The 20,985-nt window shown below is 44.0% G+C and overlaps 3 protein-coding genes across 11 annotated transcripts in view; all 3 read right to left on the reverse strand.

Annotated features, from left to right (window-relative positions):
• The window catches only part of flvcr2b (FLVCR choline and putative heme transporter 2b), a 29,560-nt gene extending 28,461 nt beyond the window's left edge, over positions 1-1,099 (reverse strand). For 2 of the 4 annotated variants that reach the window (XM_077552301.1, XM_077552303.1), the window contains exon 1: positions 5-1,097. In XM_077552301.1, the coding sequence (XP_077408427.1) occupies positions 5-580 (576 nt within the window). In that variant the 5' untranslated portion in view covers positions 581-1,097. Of the gene's footprint in view, positions 1-4 lie in introns of all 4 variants that reach the window. The other 2 variants (XM_077552302.1, XM_077552304.1) reach the window with 2 other exon arrangements.
• A 542-nt stretch (positions 1,100-1,641) lies between these two features.
• On the reverse strand, positions 1,642-12,236 carry batf (basic leucine zipper transcription factor, ATF-like). Its single transcript, XM_077553318.1, has 4 exons — positions 11,706-12,236; positions 9,389-9,629; positions 7,563-7,667; positions 1,642-2,636 (listed from the first exon to the last, which is right to left on the reverse strand). Exons 1-4 carry the CDS (start codon positions 11,768-11,770, stop codon positions 2,418-2,420), a joined length of 630 nt encoding a protein of 209 aa, XP_077409444.1. The 5' UTR covers positions 11,771-12,236; the 3' UTR covers positions 1,642-2,417.
• Positions 12,237-12,388: 152 nt separating this feature from the next.
• On the reverse strand, positions 12,389-19,746 carry zc3h14 (zinc finger CCCH-type containing 14). 6 transcript variants are annotated; one of them, XM_077553317.1, is made up of 17 exons: positions 19,588-19,746; positions 19,316-19,358; positions 18,192-18,306; positions 18,079-18,119; positions 17,860-17,983; positions 16,446-16,749; positions 16,194-16,357; positions 16,012-16,112; positions 15,791-15,949; positions 15,291-15,365; positions 14,674-14,806; positions 14,331-14,545; positions 13,585-13,723; positions 13,347-13,486; positions 13,165-13,250; positions 12,986-13,092; positions 12,389-12,557 (listed from the first exon to the last, which is right to left on the reverse strand). In XM_077553317.1, exons 1-17 carry the CDS (start codon positions 19,621-19,623, stop codon positions 12,554-12,556), a joined length of 1,986 nt encoding a protein of 661 aa, XP_077409443.1. In that variant the 5' UTR covers positions 19,624-19,746; the 3' UTR covers positions 12,389-12,553. The 6 variants fall into 6 exon arrangements, with proteins under 6 accessions (XP_077409443.1, XP_077409440.1, XP_077409442.1 ...); XM_077553314.1 differs by having other exon boundaries at positions 13,332-13,486; XM_077553316.1 differs by having other exon boundaries at positions 14,364-14,545; positions 16,446-16,779.
• Between the last annotated feature and the right edge of the window lie 1,239 nt (positions 19,747-20,985).

Genomic DNA, 20,985 nt, shown 5'->3' on the forward strand with positions numbered 1-20,985 from the left:
TCACCTGGTTCCCGAAGACGCCGATGGAGCAGGCGGTGGACACCTCGTTGGAACCGAACCAGACGGACGCGATCCTGGACGGCATGCCCAGGATGAAGACCTGCGCCAGCGAGCAGCAGAACTGACCCAGGAAGGTGACGGCGAACAGGTGCCGCTGGACGCTGCCCACCTTCAACCACGTCCCGGCGCAGTTGAGCGCCGTGGCGGCCAAGGCGACCACCCGCAGACCCTTCTTGTCCAGCAGCCACGTCACCGGGAAGATGAAGGGGATGTAGGTCAGCATGTAGATCATGGACATCCAGTCGATGGTGAAGGCGTCCACGTCGTAGAACTTGGTGAAGATGTTGCTGATGATGCCGTACTGGATCCACTGGTACGAGTTGCACAGCGAGTAGGAACTGAACAGGAGCACCATGACCCAGCGGCGCTTGTACAAGCGCGTCGCGGAAACTTTGTCCGCCGAGGCGGGCTCGCTCGGACCGGAGAGCCGCTGGAGACTCTCCGGTTCTTCCCCCGACTGCAGCTTGGCGGGCTCAAGCGGCTCCTCGCCGGGCTGCTGCTCCTTTGAATCCCCGCTCATGGCGAGCTCGTCGGTACGCGTGTGGCTCGCGCAAAACAGCACATATGACGTTTGAACGGCCAGGAAAAGTGGCGGAATTATCTAGAAGAAGCAACTTGAGGGAAGTTGTCGCAAGCCTCGCGCACATGAATGGAGGTCGTCGTCTTTGGGTTCGAAGTTGTCCGTTAGCGGAGTCCGAACCGCCAAAAAATGTCGGCGTCAATTTCGATCCGGCAGTCAGTGAAGTGAGTCAGATAATAAAAGTCGCTAGCGGCATTCAATATGACCCCCCCACGCCTTTCTTTCGTGGCTCTTCCTTCCCCGAGTGTCAGCACGTGGAAACCGTCTGACAAAATCCATGCACCAACCCGGACCTAATTTGCGGCGGGGTGGGGAAGGGGGGTACTCACGAGTAGGTCCTAGTAATGAGAAACACGTGCGACATTTTCAACTTGGGACTGTCAACCCATGTTGGTAGACCGCAAGTTCAAAGACATCCGGGTCATTTGTCGTGGCGCGTGCTGACCGGAAGTAAGTAGAAGTTAACCGTGACTTTGAAAAAAGAAAAAAAAGGTGTTGGCTATTTGAATATGTGCGCTCCCCCCACCCCACCTAGGGGCGTTCCCGTGTACTGCACGTTTTTCAGAACCACAAACAGCGAGACAAACTACAATTAACTTTAGAAAGAAAGGGAGCGAGAATGACATGAAAGGAAAGAAGGAATGAACAAATGCATGATAGCGTGAAAGTAAAGAAGGGAGAAATGAAGAAGGTAGGATGTTGGCAAGGAAAGGAGGATGGTATGAAATGAAGACTGGGCAGAAGGAAGGAAAATTAAAGGATAGACAAAACGATAAAGATACTTTTTGATAGTCTCAACTTGAAACCTACACTTTTAAACACTAACCCATGATTTGAAAGCCCTAACTACAAACCCTAACCCAGCCTAGAAAGCCCATTTGGAAACCCTGAATATCTGTTTGGATATATTATGTATGTACTTGGCCGGCGACCAGTCCCGGGTGTACAGCCGGGATAGGCTCCGACGACTTCCAGGCCACCCGAATGAGGACGAGTGGATATCAAAAGGCATTCCAACATTTAATAAATATTCCGTCAAACTTTGGCTCGACTTTACATTCGCTTTGTCAAAACAATCAAATTGGTCAAACAAAACAAAAAAAATCTCCTGAGCTTTTGAGGTCTACATTTACACAGCATTTAAAAAAAAAAAAATCAAAACATGTAACAAAAAAACTTCGTAACACCAGAAAACAAAAAGCAATTCACAAATGAATCATCTGCAATGGTTCTTCCTCGCAGTGTAAACAAAGACTGTTTGGTGGATCGTCAGAGTTGGCGTACAAACGGAGAACATCAAACGAGGCACACCTGCACATTATCATTGAAGTCAGCCTCCTCTTTTACACAAGAGAGCCGGCAAGATTTACACCTCGGAGCGGAAAACCGAAGGAAATCCGGCATTTAACCACCTCGGTGGGGTATTGACTGCAGTCAGATACTTTGTTGGAATATCCTACAGCAGTCATTTCACTTGAATCTGACCCACATTTCAAGCAGGAATGCCCAGTAATTGACATTTATGTAAAGTGGACTTAGTATTGAGCCTTGCGGAACACCACGTTTTCTGCTCTAAGCAATTGTAGCATTTTGTCCAAATTTGTGGAACACAATCAAAATGTCTTTCAAGACCAGCACATCTTGGCCGTCAATATGCGTGAAAGGTCGTTTTTGCAGATGTGCGACTGGCTGACTGCCGACCAATCCGGGGTCGTTCAGGTGTAGCTAACTCAAGAGCGCTGACGTGATTGGACCCATGGCAATCCTCGGGGTGGGGTCAGTGCTGGTAGTGTGGCACGGCGATGTGCTGGTGGTAGGCGGCGTGGTGGTGGTGGTGGTGGGGAGACGGGTACGGGAGGCCCGGGCTGGTGAGGGTGAGGCCCGTGCACTGCGCCTCGTGGGTGCTCAGCACCGACGACAGGTACTTGGCCTCCTCCGTCAGCTGCTTCACCTCCTTCCTCAGCGCCGCGTTCTCCTTCTCCAGGCTCTCGCTCTCCTGGGGGGGCGGGGACAAAAAGCAGCAGATTGGTCAGCTGTCGGTCGTGCCCGCGTTTAGGGCTGGAAAATGGAGGGGAAATTTCCGGAAAGCTTCATTTGTGCAATTTTGAAAATATTTCCGTTCGGACATGTGAAGTGGATCGCCACATTTTCTACAATAAGGGCAAACAATTGCGACATTTGCGTAAAGTGTCATGCAAAAAACTTGTGGCCCTTGCATAGAACCTTGTGGAACACCGTCTGATGCAATGTGGTCGTTTTAGTCAGAATTATGCGCATCGATCTTTTCCCCAAATACGGCTTATTTGAGCAGCCACTTAGAAGCCAATTTGATCATTCTTGATTTTTTTCTCAGAAATTGTCTTGGAAAGTTGGAAAGTCTCCACCCAAATTTTGCAACCGTCTGCACATTTGGTGGCGCCACAAGTTCACAGATCGAGCCGTTATCTGCACGTGCACACACACACACTTCCTGTTATCAGTGAAGAAGCGACACCTATGACCACAATAGCTGTCCTGATAAGAAAAGAAGAAGAAAAAAAAACGGACTTTCATTGACACTATGCTATTTATTTACAACATGTCATCATAAACAAGCAGAAATGTTTGATATCTACAATGGACAACACACGCCCTCATATAAAGCAGTTGAACTTTTTGATTTGGCCCAACCAATTGGCAAAGGAAAAAGATTAACAGCGCAGTGAAGCTCTGCATAGATTTAAAAAATAATAATAATTGTACTTTGGCGCCATCTTGTGGAATCTCGGCGTTGCTGTAAGATGAAGTCTGAATGCGTTTTTTCTTCTGCGTTCGAGTCGTCTCGTTTTGTTGGCGCAAGAACAAGCAAACACTGCAAACAAACTTGAAAATCAGTTGGTGGCGTGTGTAGCGGAATTATAAATTTCTTTCATCAGGCGGCACGCAAGCAGATTTTGAGCTCTTTGTTAGCATTAGCCATTCTTTTTTACCTTTATTTTCTTTTTTTCTATTTTACACCAGAACGCATTGGAATTTAGTCAGCTACTTCCACTACCGAAAGTGGCGTGCTTCGTCTTTCAGAATATACAGGAAGCTCAATACAGGAAATTCTTAAAAGTGTAAATGTTGCTGACGTAAGAGTAAAGTACGTCCTTGAGCGATATTGTTCGGAAGTGGTCTCTTTTGATTATTGTTATTATACATCCTATTTTTAGGTTCACTTACAAATCTGCATTTTTTTTTGTTTTTTGTTTTTTGTCTTTGAAAACCACACACGTGTGAATCCACAATACATACTTCCTTCCTTGTTGTGGTTGTTTGTGTTTATATTTAAAAAATAAAAGTTTTCTTTAACACACCTTGTGATCGATTTATTTTCAGGGGTCGTGTTTTGTTTTATTATGTAAACTTGATTTTAACTCTTTGACTGCCGAAAACGTTAAATAACGTTTAGTAAAATCCTATGGAGGAGTGCCAAAGACGTTAAAAGACGTTTTTTTTCAAAACAGAGGTGAAACTAACCATTTTCTATTGTTGATTACTCAAAAACGGAACAAGGTAGAAACAAACTTTTTTTTCTGATGAAAGATGACAGTCCAATCTTTCATTTGGTAGTATGTGTGTTTCCATAGTCCAAACACATAATTTTCTGTGGACCTTGAAAGATCAGTCAAAATGCTTAAAATCGGCTGGCACCCACGGCATCCCTTTTCTGAAAACGTCTGGCAGTCAAAGAGTTAATTTGTTGAAATAGAAATGATTTTTTTTTTATTGTAGTCCTTTTTTTTAATGGACTTTTAATTCATTGAAATAAAATTACATCCCTTTATAAGATTTGTATTTGTTGAGTACGCCTGATAAATTCAGTTAGTAAGATATTTGATTATTTTTTATAAGACACCTCTCGTCTTGGATCTTTTTAGATTTGTTTTCGTCTTTCTTGCATGACATTTCATTCGATTGCCCTTTAGCTGTTTTTTTTTGTTTTGTTTTTTTTAGCGGTTTGCATCATTCGCAAAAAGGAGCAAAAGGTGGAAAATGACCCAACATTTGCGCATTTCCCACAAGCGCATGCGAGGCGACTTTCCATCAGCTTTGATGTCAAGCAAGTAGAGCAAAATGCCCCAAAGAGGTTGCCGAGTGGGAGAAATTTTCCACTGAGGTCGTAGTAAAAAAAAAAAAAAAAAAAGAAGAAAGAAAGGTCATCATAACGCCAACGTTTTTGTTGTTTTTTATCGCTCATCTGAGCTGCAAATGCGTCAGTTGAGCTCACCGCGGCCGCTTTTACAAGAAGTGTCTTTTGCTGCCCTCCCGCCCTCGCCTGTGGCGGCCCCACGACGCGCTCGTTCTCGCAAAAGGAAATACTACGGGGCTGCATGGCGGGAAACTGCTGCGGCGTCCCCCAGAGGGGAAAATACGCTTTCCTCTTTATTGTGGGAGGGGGATGTCAAGTCAAGTCAAACCGCAGCCCCCCCCCCCCCCCCTTCATGTTCAAGAGTTAATACAACAGATCATCAATGTGCCCTACAGAAAAAGTACATGTTGATGCCGTCAAATATTGGAACAAAAATAAATATATGATAACATACTAATACAGATAAAACAATAACTAATGCAAGTTTTCTTGGTTTTAAAATCAATGTCCAGTAAAAATTTTCATTCTGATTTCTTAATTACTAAATAAATTTTGAAAAGTTTATTTGAATTTAGATTAATTTAATTTTTCTGTTCTTATTATGTTTTCATTTATTTTATTCTTTTGCTCCTGTTTATTTTTGTGTTTTGCCTCTCATATGTTATTCAATTACTATTTTGCTCCTCTTCTTTTTTTTAATTTTTTTTACCACTGACATTGCTGGTTTATGATTATATGGTATGTTTTGCCTTTAAATTTAATCAGATTTTTTTTTTCTTTTTCTTTCTTTTTAATTTCCATGTATTTTTTATTTATTTAAATTTCGTTGCCATTAGCATGTTGAGCTCTGGTTATTTTTTGGGAGCGCGTTTTGTCCACTCTGCTTTCATTTTACTTTTAACATTAATAGGGTTGATTTCAGTGTTTGGATTGTTTTTCGTTTGTTTGCCAGCATTTTTCTCCTTTAATTAAAAATAAATGAATCAAAAATATTTTTTCCCCCTTTAGCATTGTCTCCTTTAAGTCAAGCGGCTTGTATGCTAACACTAGGCTAACACAATCTCCCCTCTAGGGGGCGCGAGTGAGTTGCTGTGACATCCTAAGAGCAGAAAAACAACACAAGTAACTTATAGCAACTTTAGATATTTTGTAGTTGCCAAATCAATGATGTCATTCTTCTGTTTGCCTTCCCCGAGACCCGCTACATCTCGTTTTATAATCTACGCAAGCGCTCCAGCATAAAATTCGCCAATTGACGATCGAAGCAGTTTGATATTTGAGGCTTGGCTTGCATCTTCCGTCAGTGAGCTGCTCGCGCTCCCATTTTGAGTGAAACATTTGCACACGCTCGAGGCGCTGCTGCTGGTTTGCTGCGCGGCGGCCACCTGTCACAAATGATGTCGTGAAGCAAAAACGCGTGCTTATTCTAAATCTACAGTTGAGGCGAACAAAAGTGGTGGAGTGAGTCGAACCCTGCCGTACTCTCCTCTTCTCACTCGGTTGCAGTTTGCAAGGGAGGTGCTGGTTACTGGCTGATGCCCACACGTGCTAATTTATTCGCGCAAACACTGCGAGCGGCGTCCAAGTGTGCCGCCCGCCAGAAGCCATGACACATCGCCACATGGTCAGGTAGCATTATGTAAATAATAATAATAATAATAATAAAAAAATGCGACTCGGGTGCTGAGCAACAGTGAAGTTGGAAGGCTAACTTCCAAGGAGTCCCCAGGGAAAGACCACAGACATCCATTTTCAATAGCACGTATTAGCATTAGCAGTTAGCTGCAGTCTATCCAAGGCCGAGGTGGCAAAAAGGATTAACTTTGTACTTGTGGAAAAGAAAACTGGTAAAAGTACAAGGACTGATTTAATCGCTTTCCTTGAGTAAAAAAAAAGTACAATCATTTTGAAAACTTGCCACAAATGATAACAAAACAAAAACAAAAGCTAGCTAGCTAGTTAGTATCGACTCAGGCTTATATGCTAGGAAAACAAAGTTTGTTTCCATAGCATTTTAGCTTTGCTAACATTGTGACATACCAAACAAAAAATGCTAAAGTGGCTAATAATAACAAAGGGGACAAAAATAAATGTTTTTTTCAAAAACAAAAGCTACCTAGCTAATATCGGCTCTTGCTTTTATGCTAAGAAAACAAAGTGTTTCCATAGCTTTTTAACTTTGCTAACATTGTGACATACCAAACAAAAAATGCTAAAGTTGCTAATGATAACAAATGGAAAAAAAAATAAAAATTCTGAAAGCTTTACGCTTGTGTTTTATAGGCTGGCACCCGCAACAAAACATTCCTAAAATATGCTAACCCAAACAATGCTAAACTAGCCAATAATTACAATTGAAAATTGAAATTGAAAAATACATCTAACTTGTATGTCAAGGTGCAACGGCAACTAATTGATTATCAATTTCATTGGCGAATAATTTGATCAATGGGAATGTCAGCCTCTCAACATGAAATTCTCCGATTTGATCCATGAAAGCAAGCGGAGTCGTTTTGCGTGCAATCGAATGACGACATTTGCAAATATCTGCTTTCACTTTGGAAAACGATGGTCAACTTTTTCTGACGTTTCGGACCAAAACGGCAACCGGATCATAATCAGTTTGCGTTGATGCATTTTCTTCACGTCCTTTTTACGTGCGGAGGACGAAAAAGCAACAATGTCAAAGGTCAAAAGTTGTCCGAAAAAGCGCTGCTCAGATTCCGTACGGTGTACCCGACAAACGGACGGAATCCGCGTCACAAAGGATTTGTGGTTGCTAGGCAACGGCGGCGCAAGTCTTCTCACCAGGTGGAGGCTGTCGGCCTTCTGCATTTGCCGCATTCGGCTCTTCTGCGCCGCGATGCGATTCTTCTCCCGCCGCATCACCTTCCTCACGTCGTCCGACGAGCTCTGCGCGACAACGTCACAATCACATTATTGCAATTTCAAATTGTCCCGCCATTTGTGAGGTGTGGAGGAGGAAATCCTTTTTTTTTTTCTTACATCCTCCCCACAACAATTGACTTCAAAAATTGTGAAATGAATCACGTTCTAATCTCGGTTGTGGACGACCGCAACGCAATCATCGCCCTCCGACTCAGCCGCACTTTGAGTCACCTGAGCCGGCGCCGGCCAGACTCGACTCGATATTGCAAAATGGCCGTTACGGGCTCGGCCCAACTGAAAGCCCCGACACACCCTCGCACATGGAAGCACGTTTGTCTACGTGTGCCCGCCATTGGCTGGCGACCAGTTCAAGGGTTAGGCTGCTTGTTTGAAATTTAAAAAAAAAAAAATTCAAAAAACTTTTAAAACACATTGTCAACATGTTTGAATATTTGCCAGCAGAAAATGCTGCAAGTAAAACAATTTCGGGGCTTGTTTGTAACGAGAACCAGAATTGACTGAATTGACATTGGAGATTCTGAGGTGGAAGTTCCAAAGTTGAATGCCACCCAAAAAGTTTTGGAGTTCAACCAAAAGGTCACCTACGTTTCGTGTCTTTTTTTTTTTGGGTCTCTTTTTGAAGGAATATTATTTGCCTTTAGCTTGTGTGACCACAAAGAACAGCAAATGTGACGTCAAACGTAAATTGTAAACTTAATAAAGACGGCAAGAGTTCTATTAGATCACTTTACTTGACAAAAAACAAACTTTAAAAAATAAATAAAAAAGAATACCTTCGACGTCCAGAGTTGACATTTCTTCAATTTGCCGTTAACCAAAATTGACTTCAACTTACACTCTAAAAAAAGTTGGGTCCAAAGTTAACCCACTTGTGGCTCAAAAATGGACCGACGCACTTTATGGGACAATTTGACCCAACTTTCTGGGTTGTTATATACAAAATAACCCCAATTTTTTTTTTTGAACCCAAGTCAAGTATCTGACCAATATTTATGAGTTGTTTTACTCTGAAAGACGCTTTTCTTGACTCAAAGTAGAGGATCGGTCCATTTTTGAGCAAACAGTTTTTAGAGTGTGGTAATGCTTCAAAGATGATTAGCATTTTTTTTCTTGTGCTATTTGGAGCGTTTTGTTGCACTTTGAATGACCGTTACAAATGTGTTTTTAGTTTTTCAATGAGTTTAGAAACCAAATGATAACAATGAGCAAGTCAACCATCGTGTTCTAATTTGGAAGTTCTTTTTTTTTTTTTTTTTTACTTACTTTGTTGAACTCTTTTGACACCAAGTTGGACGTGTAAAATGTGTTACTTTCAACCTGCAACCGGTTTTGTTGTTTCATTCATTCACTTTCCACAACTTCAATAACTTGAAAGTCAAGCAGAACGTTTTTCGGGTACTTTTGGAGTCGTTTGACTTTTAGTTAAATGAAGGTTTGTAACTTGCAACTTCAAATTCTCTTTGCATTGTTTTCTTTTGAAGCGGAATCTGGATCTTCATCAAGCACACACACACACAAAAAAAAAAAAAAAGGGCACGAGAGGAGTGAAGTTGATGACGAGGTGACACGTGCACAGGACACAAAGCGTCCCTGACGTCTCGTGTCAGTCACACTTCGGACCGAGCGATTTTAAAAACAACCCTCGAACCCTCAGCCTGGCCCGCAGGCGGCTCCTCACACGCGTGTGCAAAAGCGCGCAGACGAGCAAAGAGAAAGAAGCTTACCTGCCTGCCTGCAGGTGAGGGCGACCTGCAGCCGGCGTGGCTGCCGTCGGAACCCTGAGCCATGGCCGCCAGCACCAGCGGCAAAAAAAAAAAGCGGCGCCCACTTCTGCTTTTGTCGTCAAGCGAGAGCGAGTTTGTGGCGCCGCTGACAGGAATCGCTGCCTCCTTCCTTTCTTTCTCGCACTCCTCCTCCTCCTTTCTCGCGCTCTCAGACTCGAATGACGAGCTCGTGATGTGGTTTCTGCTCAAAAGAGTTTGAAAAGTCAACAAGAGAGATCCTGTTGAAAGGCCCGGAAAAAGAACACACGATAAGAAAGTACCTTCTCCACTTGGGCATTGCAATATTGTGAAAATAACACAAATGCGCCAGCTCGGAGATTCCCCTTCCTCTTTTTTTTTTGAGAAGTACAAACGGTTGGTTCGTTCATGCTCAACGATGGATGAAAATCAAATTGAGCGGCCGAAACTCGATGTTTCGAGGAAAGCCCAAAAGTGTGAGCGGCTGATCCACTCGTTAATATGCGCACGTTTGGTGGCCTTCGTTTCCAGCTGGCACGCGATTGAGAGTCCCTTTTTTGTCATTTGGGTTCCGTTCTTAAATTCAGAAACAAAAATGTATGCCTGGAAATGATCACATATGAACATTTATTTATTTTTTAACTGCAGATGGTCGGACGCATGTTGCAGTCCAGCAACAGAAATGATCTCTCCCTGGATTATGTCCAAGCTTTGGAGTCATCGATACGATAATCGATTCCAAAAAGATTTCTTTGTGATATCCCCCCAAAAACCATGACAAATTGACTTGCTTTACTCATGATATATTTCTCTGATTCAGCGGATTCATTGACTATCAGAATTTTATTCTAGTATCGGAATCAGCCTAAAACAAAACAATGCTTTAGAGCGCCTCATTGTTGGCTGTGAGTGTGTGCACGTCACACAAAGAAAGATAGAAGCACAGAGAGCACAGTTTTTTGTTTTTTTTTATAAATTGGATTTGACAGCCAGGGTGTTGACAGGCGCTTTGGGCTGGTACAGCCACTTTAGAGCGCCTCATTGTTGGCTGTGAGTGTGTGCACGTCACGCAAAGAAAGATAGAAGCACAAAGAGCACAGTTTTTTTTTTTTTTTTTTATAAATTGTATTTGACAGCCAGGGTGTTGACAGGCGCTTTGGGCTGGTACAGCCACTTTAGAGCGCCTCGTTGTTGCATTGTGGAAAGGCCCCCATGATGGCTCAGCCACCAAACGCTTTAAAATAGTGACGGGCGAACTGGCAGCCTGCAAATTTGCCTTCATTTCCATTCAATTTTAGTCTGACATGTATTTGTGTTCCTATTTTTACCTTGACGATGCTAGTTAATCATTTTTTTCGTCTGTCGAACCGCCGAAGTAGCGTTTGGCTCAGTAAGGACATGATAGTCTTGTGACCAAAAAAAAAAAAGAAAAAGAAAATGAGGAGCTAAACAGCTTTGCTGCCGAAAGAACGGCCCTCCTACACAAAAACATGTTCCATCATCACAGGGATTTTTTATTTTTTTTTCTTGGACGCAGGCAGTCTTTTCCCAATATACTCCAGAAAAGCCGATTACACAAACAATGACGCAGGGAACAATACAAATATGGAGTGTTGGACGACAAGAAAAGAGGATTCAAAAAAAAAAAAAAATGGACTCTGCTAAATAAATTTCAAAATATATTTTCATTTCTCGCACAAACGAGGTGTTTGTAGTGTCGCTTGACACTCAAATTCCGACAGTGCGTGAGTGTGTTTTAGAAACTCTCGCATGTTGGGAAATCCCCTTGAAAAAGGGGACACTTATTTGGAAAACACAAGTGCAGCAAAGAGAGTTTATGGTTACAAGCCCCGAACTTGATAATTAAGTCCGCTCATGAAAAGTGTTTCTCCTGTTCAGAAGTGTTAACATCATATAAGTGCACTTTTTGTGGCCCTAATATGATGGTGACCCGAATGCAAAAATATATTGGTCATTTTGACGACATTCATTTTGGCGCCCTCTGGAGGCCAGCAGCCGCTGCAGCGCCGCTCATTTCTTAAAGTTAGTGTAGTTGTGGCAGTTGACCACAATGTGGCGATAGTGGGCCGCTCTACGACTTGACCATTCCAGATTGGTTAAAAAAAACAAAACGTTATGGTGACGTGATTTTGTATTATTTTTTTTTTACGGTGACGGGATTGTTACCCAAACGGCTCGCTGCTCGTGACGTCACAGTTGACTAGTACGTTTTTAACATGTTTTAGCTTCCTTCCTTATTAAAAGATGACTGCACTTATTGCTAGGCAGATTCGCTCACCTGTATCCATGACAACCACAGCAGCTGTTGCTCACTACGGTGGCCGCAAAGGGTCCGTGCAACATAACGCCCACAACGCCTATAAAGAGAGTTGTGCTGGATTGTCAATCAACTTATAGCAATACAGTTCATTCAACGACATACATTTTTCTTTACCTTTACTTTATTATATTTAATTTTAAATGAATATCATTCTTAATGTATTTTTTTTTAACCAATTTCATAAAATAATCCCTTCCCATATATACAAGCAGCGGTTTATGTATGCTAGCTTGTTAATATTGTGGTTATAGAAACAACTCACATGTCCACTTGTTGAAGGGCAAATCTGTGGGGACCGCGCTACAACTTGATGCAAAACATTTTTGTTTGATTTAATTAAAATTCTTGTACCTACACATTAAAAAACTGATATAAAATCAAAACACATAGAACATAATGGCATTCATTATTTTTTATACCAACACACCAAAAATCCTTATAAAATAAATTGAAAACAAAATGGCATTTTCTTATTTATTTCCTATAAACTGAAGTTAATAAATGCACAAAATGCCCCCCTCCCCTCCCCCTGATTCTTCAGTTTATGAACACAGAAATAACCCGAAAACCAGCTTTGCACTGCCATCATACACAATGTTAGCAAAACTGAATTGAATTGAGTGAAGAAAACAGAGGTTGCGTTCGTTGCATTGAGTATTTTAATGGCCTGACGGCTTTGGCGAGAAAAAAAAAAAAAAACAATGCCCGGCATCTTACAAAACACTTCTTTTAAAAGGATAACAAACAACAACAAATGTATCCATAAGCGTTGGCGGGAAATCTGCAGTTGCTGAGTCAAGACTTCATTAGCTGAGAGAAAGAAAGAAAGAAAAGAGAGCATTTAGACACGCCCGTTTGAGCTTCAAGTGACTTTCGCGCAAACGGGCGGAATCCTCGCATCTCCAAAATGGCGACTTTTCCGAATCGCAGCCTCTTCTGGGCTGAAGCAATTACAGCAACCATTTTTTAACAAACAGGCTTACACTCAACTGTATCTAACCTATTATTTTCACTCGTTCTTGTAAAAAAAAATAAATAAATACATCTATGCTTTAAATCTTGAGGCGACATAAAGCCCGCACATTAAGGTAAGCACTTTTTACACAAGTTATTAGATTTATTCTGAGTGGACGAAAATGTGTACAAAACGCGATTTGTGTGGGAAAAATGCAAAATTGCCCATATTTGGACATGGAGATTTCCGCCTTCCATTTGCTTCCAACATGAAACGCGGTCACCTGCTCTGCGTCTTGGTCCACTTGAGGGCGTGTCTGGGGGGCACCGACGTGGCGGGGTGGAAGAAGGTGCAGCCGTCTCGCTTGCACTGGCTGGCAAAGTGGCACGGCTGCCCGCGGAGGCAAAATCAACAGGCGCCATTTTGTTTCCCCCCCGCCATTAATCCCAGAGCGACGTTTACCTTGGGATGGTAAAAGGGGCAGTCCATCTTCTTGCATTGCGGGAAGAAGCGGCACATGTTCACGGTCGGTGCTGCTGGCGGCGCCACTGTTTCCCCCCCCCCCCCGCCCCCAAAAAAAAGGTTGTGCGTTAGAAACATTGCGGGGTGGCGGGCGTGTGTGGCGTCACCTTTGTGTCGAGCACCTGGCCTGGTGGGCGGGGCCACGGCACCCCTGCGGCTCACGTGCGTGTAGGCACAGTCGGGCTTGCTGCAGCGAGCGTCGTATTTACAGTTGGGGTGGATGAAAAGACATTTGTCGCCAAACTTGCACGTGGGGAACGTCCTGCGGCACAAACCGGACCATTTCAAAAGCACTCGGGTTGATTTTTTTCCTTCCATTTTGTGTTTGCAGGTTTTCTGCGGCGGCCCGTTTGTACTGACTTGCAAGTTCTGCTGGGATGATGATAAGGACACTCGTCTCCGCTCTTGCACACCGGCCAGAACTTGCAGCGCTCCGTCACTTTCTGCTTCTTAGGAGGCGCCGAGTCAACGTCAAACGTCTCCATGTCCATCGCGTCCTCTGGTCAAAGACGCGTGGGCGGGGTTTAAAGAACAAAAGAAAGCAGTAATACTTTTGCTTCCCTCCAATGAGTTGTACAAGATTCATTTGGTAATAATTGAAATCGCGATGAGGACGATGATTTGTTTTTTTGCTGCTAAATGAGAAAATGTTTAAACATTAAAAAATATGGAGACAAATACGTTTCTTTGAAACACTATAATTATGCAAGTTTATTTTAGGCCAAACAAGATTTATTAAATGCACTATTTTAGCTTATTCACTGCCGCCCACTTAAAATGGATTTTTTACGTCTATAGCCGTCACTGGCACTGAATAGGTTAAAATTCAAATGCAAAATATATACATTTAAACAACTCAAAATTAGTATTAATATCTTTTATTTTTGTTTACAATGATGCCAACTTTGCAATTGTGGAGTGTAATAATTGAAATTGTAATTGAAATTCAATTAATTGTACAGCTCTAGTACAAGGTGCACTTCTGATAGAGCTAAATAAACATTTCAATAAAAAAAAAAATCTTTCTTCTTTCGATAGCAATCATTAGCAGATATTGATCAAAATGCCAAAAATAAATCGGTCCATCACATGTTGTGTTTGTGTACCTAATGAAGTGTCCATCGGGTGCTTTTGCAGACCTGCGAGCGGCGCCGGGCCCCAATGCAGCCTTTGAAGGACGCCCACTTTGGACTTGGCGGTCTTGCAAGGCGGCCTGACTTCATCCAGCTCCATTTCGGACTCTGCCAGGTTCCCCAGCGGACTCGGGACACCCTCCATGGTCACGATGAATTTGGGGCTGGCAGAGTTTTCCTTCTCCTTGCTGGTAGAAACGGAAAGGAAACCCGGGTACAAATGAAAAGAGCACAATCTGAGGCTATGTTGAAATATTACAACAGCAGAAGGCGGCCATTTTCAGGAAAAGCAAAAAAGGTTTGAAGGTGCGCACACCTGGCCTGGACGGTGCGAGCCAACGCGCGCTCGTCTTTCTGCTTGCCATCCTGCTGCTGACTTCGGGTTTCGTCCAGCTGCGGCCGACTGACGATGAAGGAGCGCGTGTCGAACTGCTTGCTTGCGCCGCTCGCTACTCAGAAAAGCAGAAACAAAAACGGACGACATTCGCATCAGGTTCACGTTTGGACAAATTCCAAACAACGTGAAAACATCGCGCGGAAATCAATGTCTTCAACTTAGGCAGGCTTGGCAACGCAAGATGGCCGCCAATGGCTTCACTTCTCCCGATGGTGGAGAAGCGACATTGTTACTCCATTCCGCTGATCTGTATGCGACTGGATAGCCGAGCGCACACATACGCGCCCGTGCAAGCGTTGAAGCGACGGGGCGGCCATCTTGCTCCTCCTATCTCGCACGCAGACTACACATATACAAGGCAAGTTGTAAAATGTCCGAAGTCCTCTTATTTATGTTTAACAAATTTAGCACTGTACCGTCTCAAATGTTCTCCAATGTTCGAAACCGGATGGGAGCAACATGGCGGCTTCAAAAGTGAGTCCGTGGCCACATTGCCGGCCTGCGCACAATTGATGCATCTGAAATATAATACTCACGCTCGTCGGGCTTGTGTCCCTCGTTGCGCTGTTGCAGGTCGGACGGCGCATCCGAGGCTGCAGATCTGGTCGGAGCTGATTGCAAACGAGATTGACCTTCTTTGAGTTTACAATGTTTGCGGCATCTTTACGATTATTTTTCTTCATAATGGAGGATGGAAGGAAAAGGTTGGCGGTAGCAACATGATTTTGGAGTTAAACAGTTCCAACAGTCTCATATTAATTGTCAAACCTACAAATCAAATAAAATTGCACCCTCATCCACCTGGATTTGTTTAAAAGAAGAAAATGGCAGATGCACTGCAAGTTGCCACAAGATGGCGCCACAGCAACACTTGAATTGCTTTGGCCTGAGCACAATAACGCTCCAATTTTCCTAATCAAACTTTTCAGTAAATAAGGAAGCCCCGCCCCTTCGCTCCTCCATAAAACGCAAACAGGAAGTTGCGAATGCCGAACCCCCAATACGCGGCGAGCGACCGACTGCATGCGTTGCGTACCGAGACCTGCGCCGATCTGCTCTTCGGGCGCGTACGACGACCCCCCCCTGGGACGCGCTGCGTGCAGATGCTTCTGCACCAGCTGGACGGCCGCCGTCATCTCGTCGTCTCTGGCCAAGCGGGCTCGAGGGGCCACGGGAACCGTCTGCCTCTGCGGCACTGCGGGCAGACGCGGGTCGGCATCAAGGCAAAACGGCGTGCGGAGGAGGGGACGCACGTACGTATTGGGAAGCTTGTGGTCTTGCTGATGGAGTCCTGCGCCTCCGAGATGGCCTTGAGGATCAGATTGCGGTTGGCCTGCTTGGCCGGCGGCAGGGACGGCCTGAAACGACACCGAAGGATTTGGTCCACTTGAGCCAATCGCAAGCCTGAAGAAGGTCCGTTTCCAGAAAAGCAGACCGACTTCCGCTCGGGTTTGGACGGCAGCAAGACGCGACTGGACGGGCCTCGGCCGCCGTAGCCCGCGTCCTCGTCCTCGTCCGCGTCGTCGCTTTCCTCGTCCGAGTCGCGGTTCACTCGCACCACCGAGCTGACGACGGGCGCCTTGCGTTTCCGTGACAACTCCTCCTGAAGACCGCAGAAAACATTTTTTACAGCGTTGGCTCAGGCTAGGCCAGCGCTAAGCGCTTCTACAGAATACGACGCCGTCTGTGACCTTGCCGCTGCCGCCTCTGGAGCTTCTGCCGCTCCTGCTGTCTTGATGCCTCCCGTGTGACGCCGCCTCCGCCGAGCGCGCCGCGTTGCTCAGCCTGCTGTGGCCCGGCCTGTAGAGCTCCACGGAAGGTCGGCCGGCGGCGCCTCGGGCTCCCCTGAGGGCGGCGGCCGTCTCGGCGGGGTCCTCGCCGAAGTCGTCGTCCGTCTCCGGCTTGATGTCGATGACCGCCTCGGACGGGAGGAGCTCCATGAGGGGCTTGACGGCCGACGTCAGGCGCGAGGAGCCTGCCGAGACGCCGGCCCGCCTGAGCAAGACCGCATTGTGACCTTTCCCGCTGACAAAAACGGAAATGACTTCAATCTACGAATTTACTGTAGTATTTGTGACGGACGCGTGCCTTGACTATGAGGTGCTTAACTTGTTTGACTTCCTACAACGGGTCCTGCAACCCGGGGCTCTGGAGCCACATGTGACTCTTTAGTCCCTCTTATGCGACTCCCTGGATCTCTAAAAAATTCGTAAAAATGAATATTTTTTTACATATTCATTTTTATTTTCTAGATAAAATATTTTCTACTGGAATTAATGATTTAGATAAAAAAAAAATAAAAAAAGAATAATAATTCAAATGTTGTCAGAGTCCAAATTTTTAAGTTGTCAGACAAAGAGAGACGAGATAGATGAAAAAGTTTTCAAAAATTACCTAAAAATGTCCAAAAAGGAAGAAAAGCAGAAAATAACCATTAAATGAAATTGAATTGAATTGAATTTTTTGTTAAAAAAGGTAGGAAATTTAATGTTCAAAAAGTAGCTATAAAATACCCAAAAACAAAAGAAGAAATTCCAAAAATGTCCACAAAATTGGCAAAAAATGTCAGAAAAATTATAGCAAAAAAAGGCAGGAAAAATGTCAAAGATAGCCATAAAATACCCAAAAAAGGAAGAAGAGAGGCAGAAAATTACCATAATATGTCAGAACACACACAAAAAAAAAGAATCTCTACAGATTTGGATGCTGCATATTTTTCTGTTATGATGCAGCTCTAATAAGCTCTTGCGCCCTCCGTACATTTCCTTCATCACAACGTTCACATTTTTGTGGCTCCGGAAAGAGTTTTTGTATTTATTTGGCCTAAAACGACTCTTTCGACAGTAGAGGTTGCTGACCCGTCCGGCACGTTGGCGTTCCTCATAATCGACGCGACGAGCTGAAATTCACTCCGCAATCTTTATCATCAATCAAAAGCTGCGAGGATCGCAAATTGAAAGCGATGCAACGGCGCCATCTACAGGGATCAGTTAGCCATTAGCTGCTTGGTCAGCATGTTAGCGTCCGGACGTGATTTGTGGCCGACGGCAGCTCAAAAGTCTTAAGTCGAGGTACCACCGCAAACGTTTGCTATTTTTCGGTCACCTGCTTTCGTGGGCGGAGCTATGCGATTCCGTCCTATCGGGGCGCGAGTTGGACTTGTAGTCTTCCATCCTGGTGGCTGGCGTGCTGCCGATTGACGGCGGCTCGTGTCCGACGGAGGCGGGCTCTGCAACGCACGAATCCAAAACGACTTCCTTCAGTCAACTGCACGTCTCCCGTCATTTGGAAGCCGAGTGGCGGAAGATAAAGGGAGCGGCCTACCCACTGCGACGGTCCGCAACTTCTCCAGGACGCCGTGCAGCCTGAAACCAACCAAGATGTGTTATGAAAGCACACCGGGCGCACCGACAAGCAACCGACTTTTGGGGTCTCACCAGGCTGTGAACTTGATGGTGTTGTTTCCCAGGAAAAGCGAGAGATCGTCCGCCATCTGCTGGGAGGTTTTCTTGTTGGCCACCATCACCATGATGTAATCCGGGAGTTCCTCGTCTGCGAAGACGCAAACGCAAGTCCGCCGTTGGGATTTGATCGTTCATCGTGCCGACGTACGGCAAAGTACATTCAGGGTTTCTGCAGGTAAACCTAATTTCATGCTTTTGAATGACCCTTTCGTCCTACTGCATATACATGAAAAAAAATACATTCATGCATATACTGTTTATACATTAGGGCTGACAGCAATTTTTAATTGAAATGAATCACTATTTTCCATCGTAAAATTTTGATTTTTCACAAATTGCACAAGTTTTTCACACTATTGTACTTAAAAGTGGACAAATATGGCCACCTAAAACAAGTGTGGTTGTATCTTTTATTTCATCGATACAGTAATTTTATAGTATGTAATTCAGTTATTGGAATTTAAAAAGATATACTATATATAAGGTGTAACGGAGTGAGAAGCATTGAGTCATATATGTGTTGGTGATTTTTCTGCCACTGGGTGGCATTAGCGTTTCATGTTAGACGTTCACAAACTTAATTTGTTCTCCCAAAGTTTGTGAAGCAATTTGAAAATGAATGCAAGCAGAGTTAATCCGTCTCAGGCCATGAACTAAGTTATTTCCCTCCTTTTGATGGGGCTTGGTTCAAAAAAAAAAAAAAGAAGACATAAATGAACCTTAATGACATCATTGACAGCAGGTTGACTTCACACACTTTTTTTCCTCTATATTAGATTTGCACTAATTGTTGGGTTTGGAATATAGATCCGAATATTTCCTCAACATAAACATAAACATGCCTCGTTAAGGTTAATGAACACACATACATGTTATACCAAAGGCTACTTCTTTAAACAACACGTGTTCTTTACTGCTCTTAAATTCCGCAAACGGTGACGACAGTCGCGAAGCACTCGTCTAAAAAGTGTTTTCATACAAAATATAAACATGACAACGTCCAACAGCTCGAGCGTAGATGAACGATTCCGCCCCGACCTACGCACACATTGTCCATTGGAGCGTCGTAAAGCGAGACCGACGGCGCGACTACTTACCAATGTATGCACCGAGCTCTTGAAGCTTGCCTTTAATAGCTGCCTGCAAACAGTAGCACAGCACAACACAACAGTTCAGTTCTTCCTCTACTATGGCGACTCGTGTTGTTGGTAAACACAAGGAACATCGTCAGCAAGTCATCGAACCCCGTGTTGCCCTTTTGTTTGCCAAGCGGCTAATGCGGCGAGCTAGCCTCTTTTTAGCGACCGCAATGAACCGCTTCAATCTTCCATTTCCGCCTCAACTCGAACCGTGCGCAAACGCTACTCACTCTTATTTTCTTGCTGATTTCTGCCCCAATCTCCATGACTGCACCTTCGACGGAAAATGGACGTGTTGAAGTGTAACAAGTAGCTACTTGCAACCGCTAAGCGCTACGCTAGCATAGACGTCAAAGAAAGTCACGTGTTCGGCGACGGAAGTCGGCAAGGGCCAAAAGGGATTCGATGAATTACTGTGTAGTTCTCAAACTAGCCACGAGATGTCAGAAGAAACAATGAAATCAAAATGTGGGGTCATTTCAGGGAATTGCTCAGCTTAACTGATTGTTGATGACCTCATCTCATCTCTCTGGTAAACAATAACCACGTTTGAGGAAACCCAAATAAAAATGCAACAAAATAAGAAAAAATGATATGATTGCATGTTTATTGTGGCACTGCTGTACTGCTGAATGACACTTAGTTATCCCAATAGAAATATGTCATTGTGTAAACTGTAAATCGACAGAATAATGGACTTCCCAGTGTTAATAATATCCATGTTTTGTTTTACTGGTCCCGAAAGATTGCTTCCTGTTTTGCAGCATTTCAGCGGCGGGCCAACAATGGTGGGAAGGATCCCGCCGGGCGTCTAGACAAAAGTCTAACAGCAGCAAGTCTGCCAGCCTGCCTGCTTGTCTGCTTTGTTCTCACACTGTCGATGAACCTTCAAAGACCAAACGAGACGTCGCTCATCATCACAAGCTTTGGAATCCAGCGACTTTCATGGCGTCGTTGTTGGCTTTTTGATGGAAGAAAGGAAAGCGGCAATAAAGTAAGGAAGCAGTTGGAGTCAATGGTAACATTTACTTTTCTGACGACTTCTCAAAGAAAATGACTTCTTTCAGGTTGACTGTCAGCGCAGAAGCAAATGTTTTGGAAGGCGCAATTACGTGTTTCCACCAATCAGGGGCAGTACAACTAACCATGAACAACAACCAGCAGTCACCTTTTGACCTGATGGCCCTTGGAGGTGAAATATTATGGAAAACGATCTTCTTTTTTTTCAGTATCACTTCATACTAATTTACTTTATAAAAACATAATATAATGTAAAGTCTCAAACTTCATGGTTAATTCATTGCAGCTATTCTAGTGTGTATTTGAGTTGGCCACCAGGGGGCAGTATAAAACAGCCATTCAGACAAAGAAGAGTTCCACAACTACTGTAAGTGTCCCAGTAAGATGCAGTAAAATGTGTGAGGTTAAAGAATACATGCCTAAGGGTATTTTTATGTTGTCTTTTTTGTTTGTGCTCATTTGCTTGAAGTGTGATCAACACGACCACATAGATGCTATCCGTTAGCCGGTGTATGGTTTTTACTGTTAAGTGTTAGCATTGCGGTTGATGTAAATACACATGCAATTCTCTTTTATGTTTCATCTGACAGTAAACTTCGACTGGGAGC

This window comes from Vanacampus margaritifer, chromosome 19 (assembly GCF_051991255.1).
Source record: "Vanacampus margaritifer isolate UIUO_Vmar chromosome 19, RoL_Vmar_1.0, whole genome shotgun sequence".
NCBI lineage: Eukaryota > Metazoa > Chordata > Actinopteri > Syngnathiformes > Syngnathidae > Vanacampus > Vanacampus margaritifer.

Coding starts and splice junctions, on each gene's coding strand:
- zc3h14 (XM_077553311.1), bottom strand. CDS start 19,623: ATGGAGATTGGGGCAGAAATCAGCAAGAAAATAAGA. Junction 15,950..16,011: donor GACCACAAGCTTCCCAATAC/GTACGTGCGTCC, acceptor GTCTGCCCGCAG/TGCCGCAGAGGCAGACGGTT. Junction 13,093..13,164: donor GCCCCTTTTACCATCCCAAG/GTAAACGTCGCT, acceptor CTCCGCGGGCAG/CCGTGCCACTTTGCCAGCCA.
- batf (XM_077553318.1), bottom strand. CDS start 11,770: ATGTTGCACGGACCCTTTGCGGCCACCGTAGTGAGCAACAGCTGCTGT. Junction 7,668..9,388: donor CCTCACCTGCAGGCAGGCAG/GTAAGCTTCTTT, acceptor GTTGTCGCGCAG/AGCTCGTCGGACGACGTGAG. Junction 2,637..7,562: donor AGGCCGACAGCCTCCACCTG/GTGAGAAGACTT, acceptor CCGCCCCCCCAG/GAGAGCGAGAGCCTGGAGAA.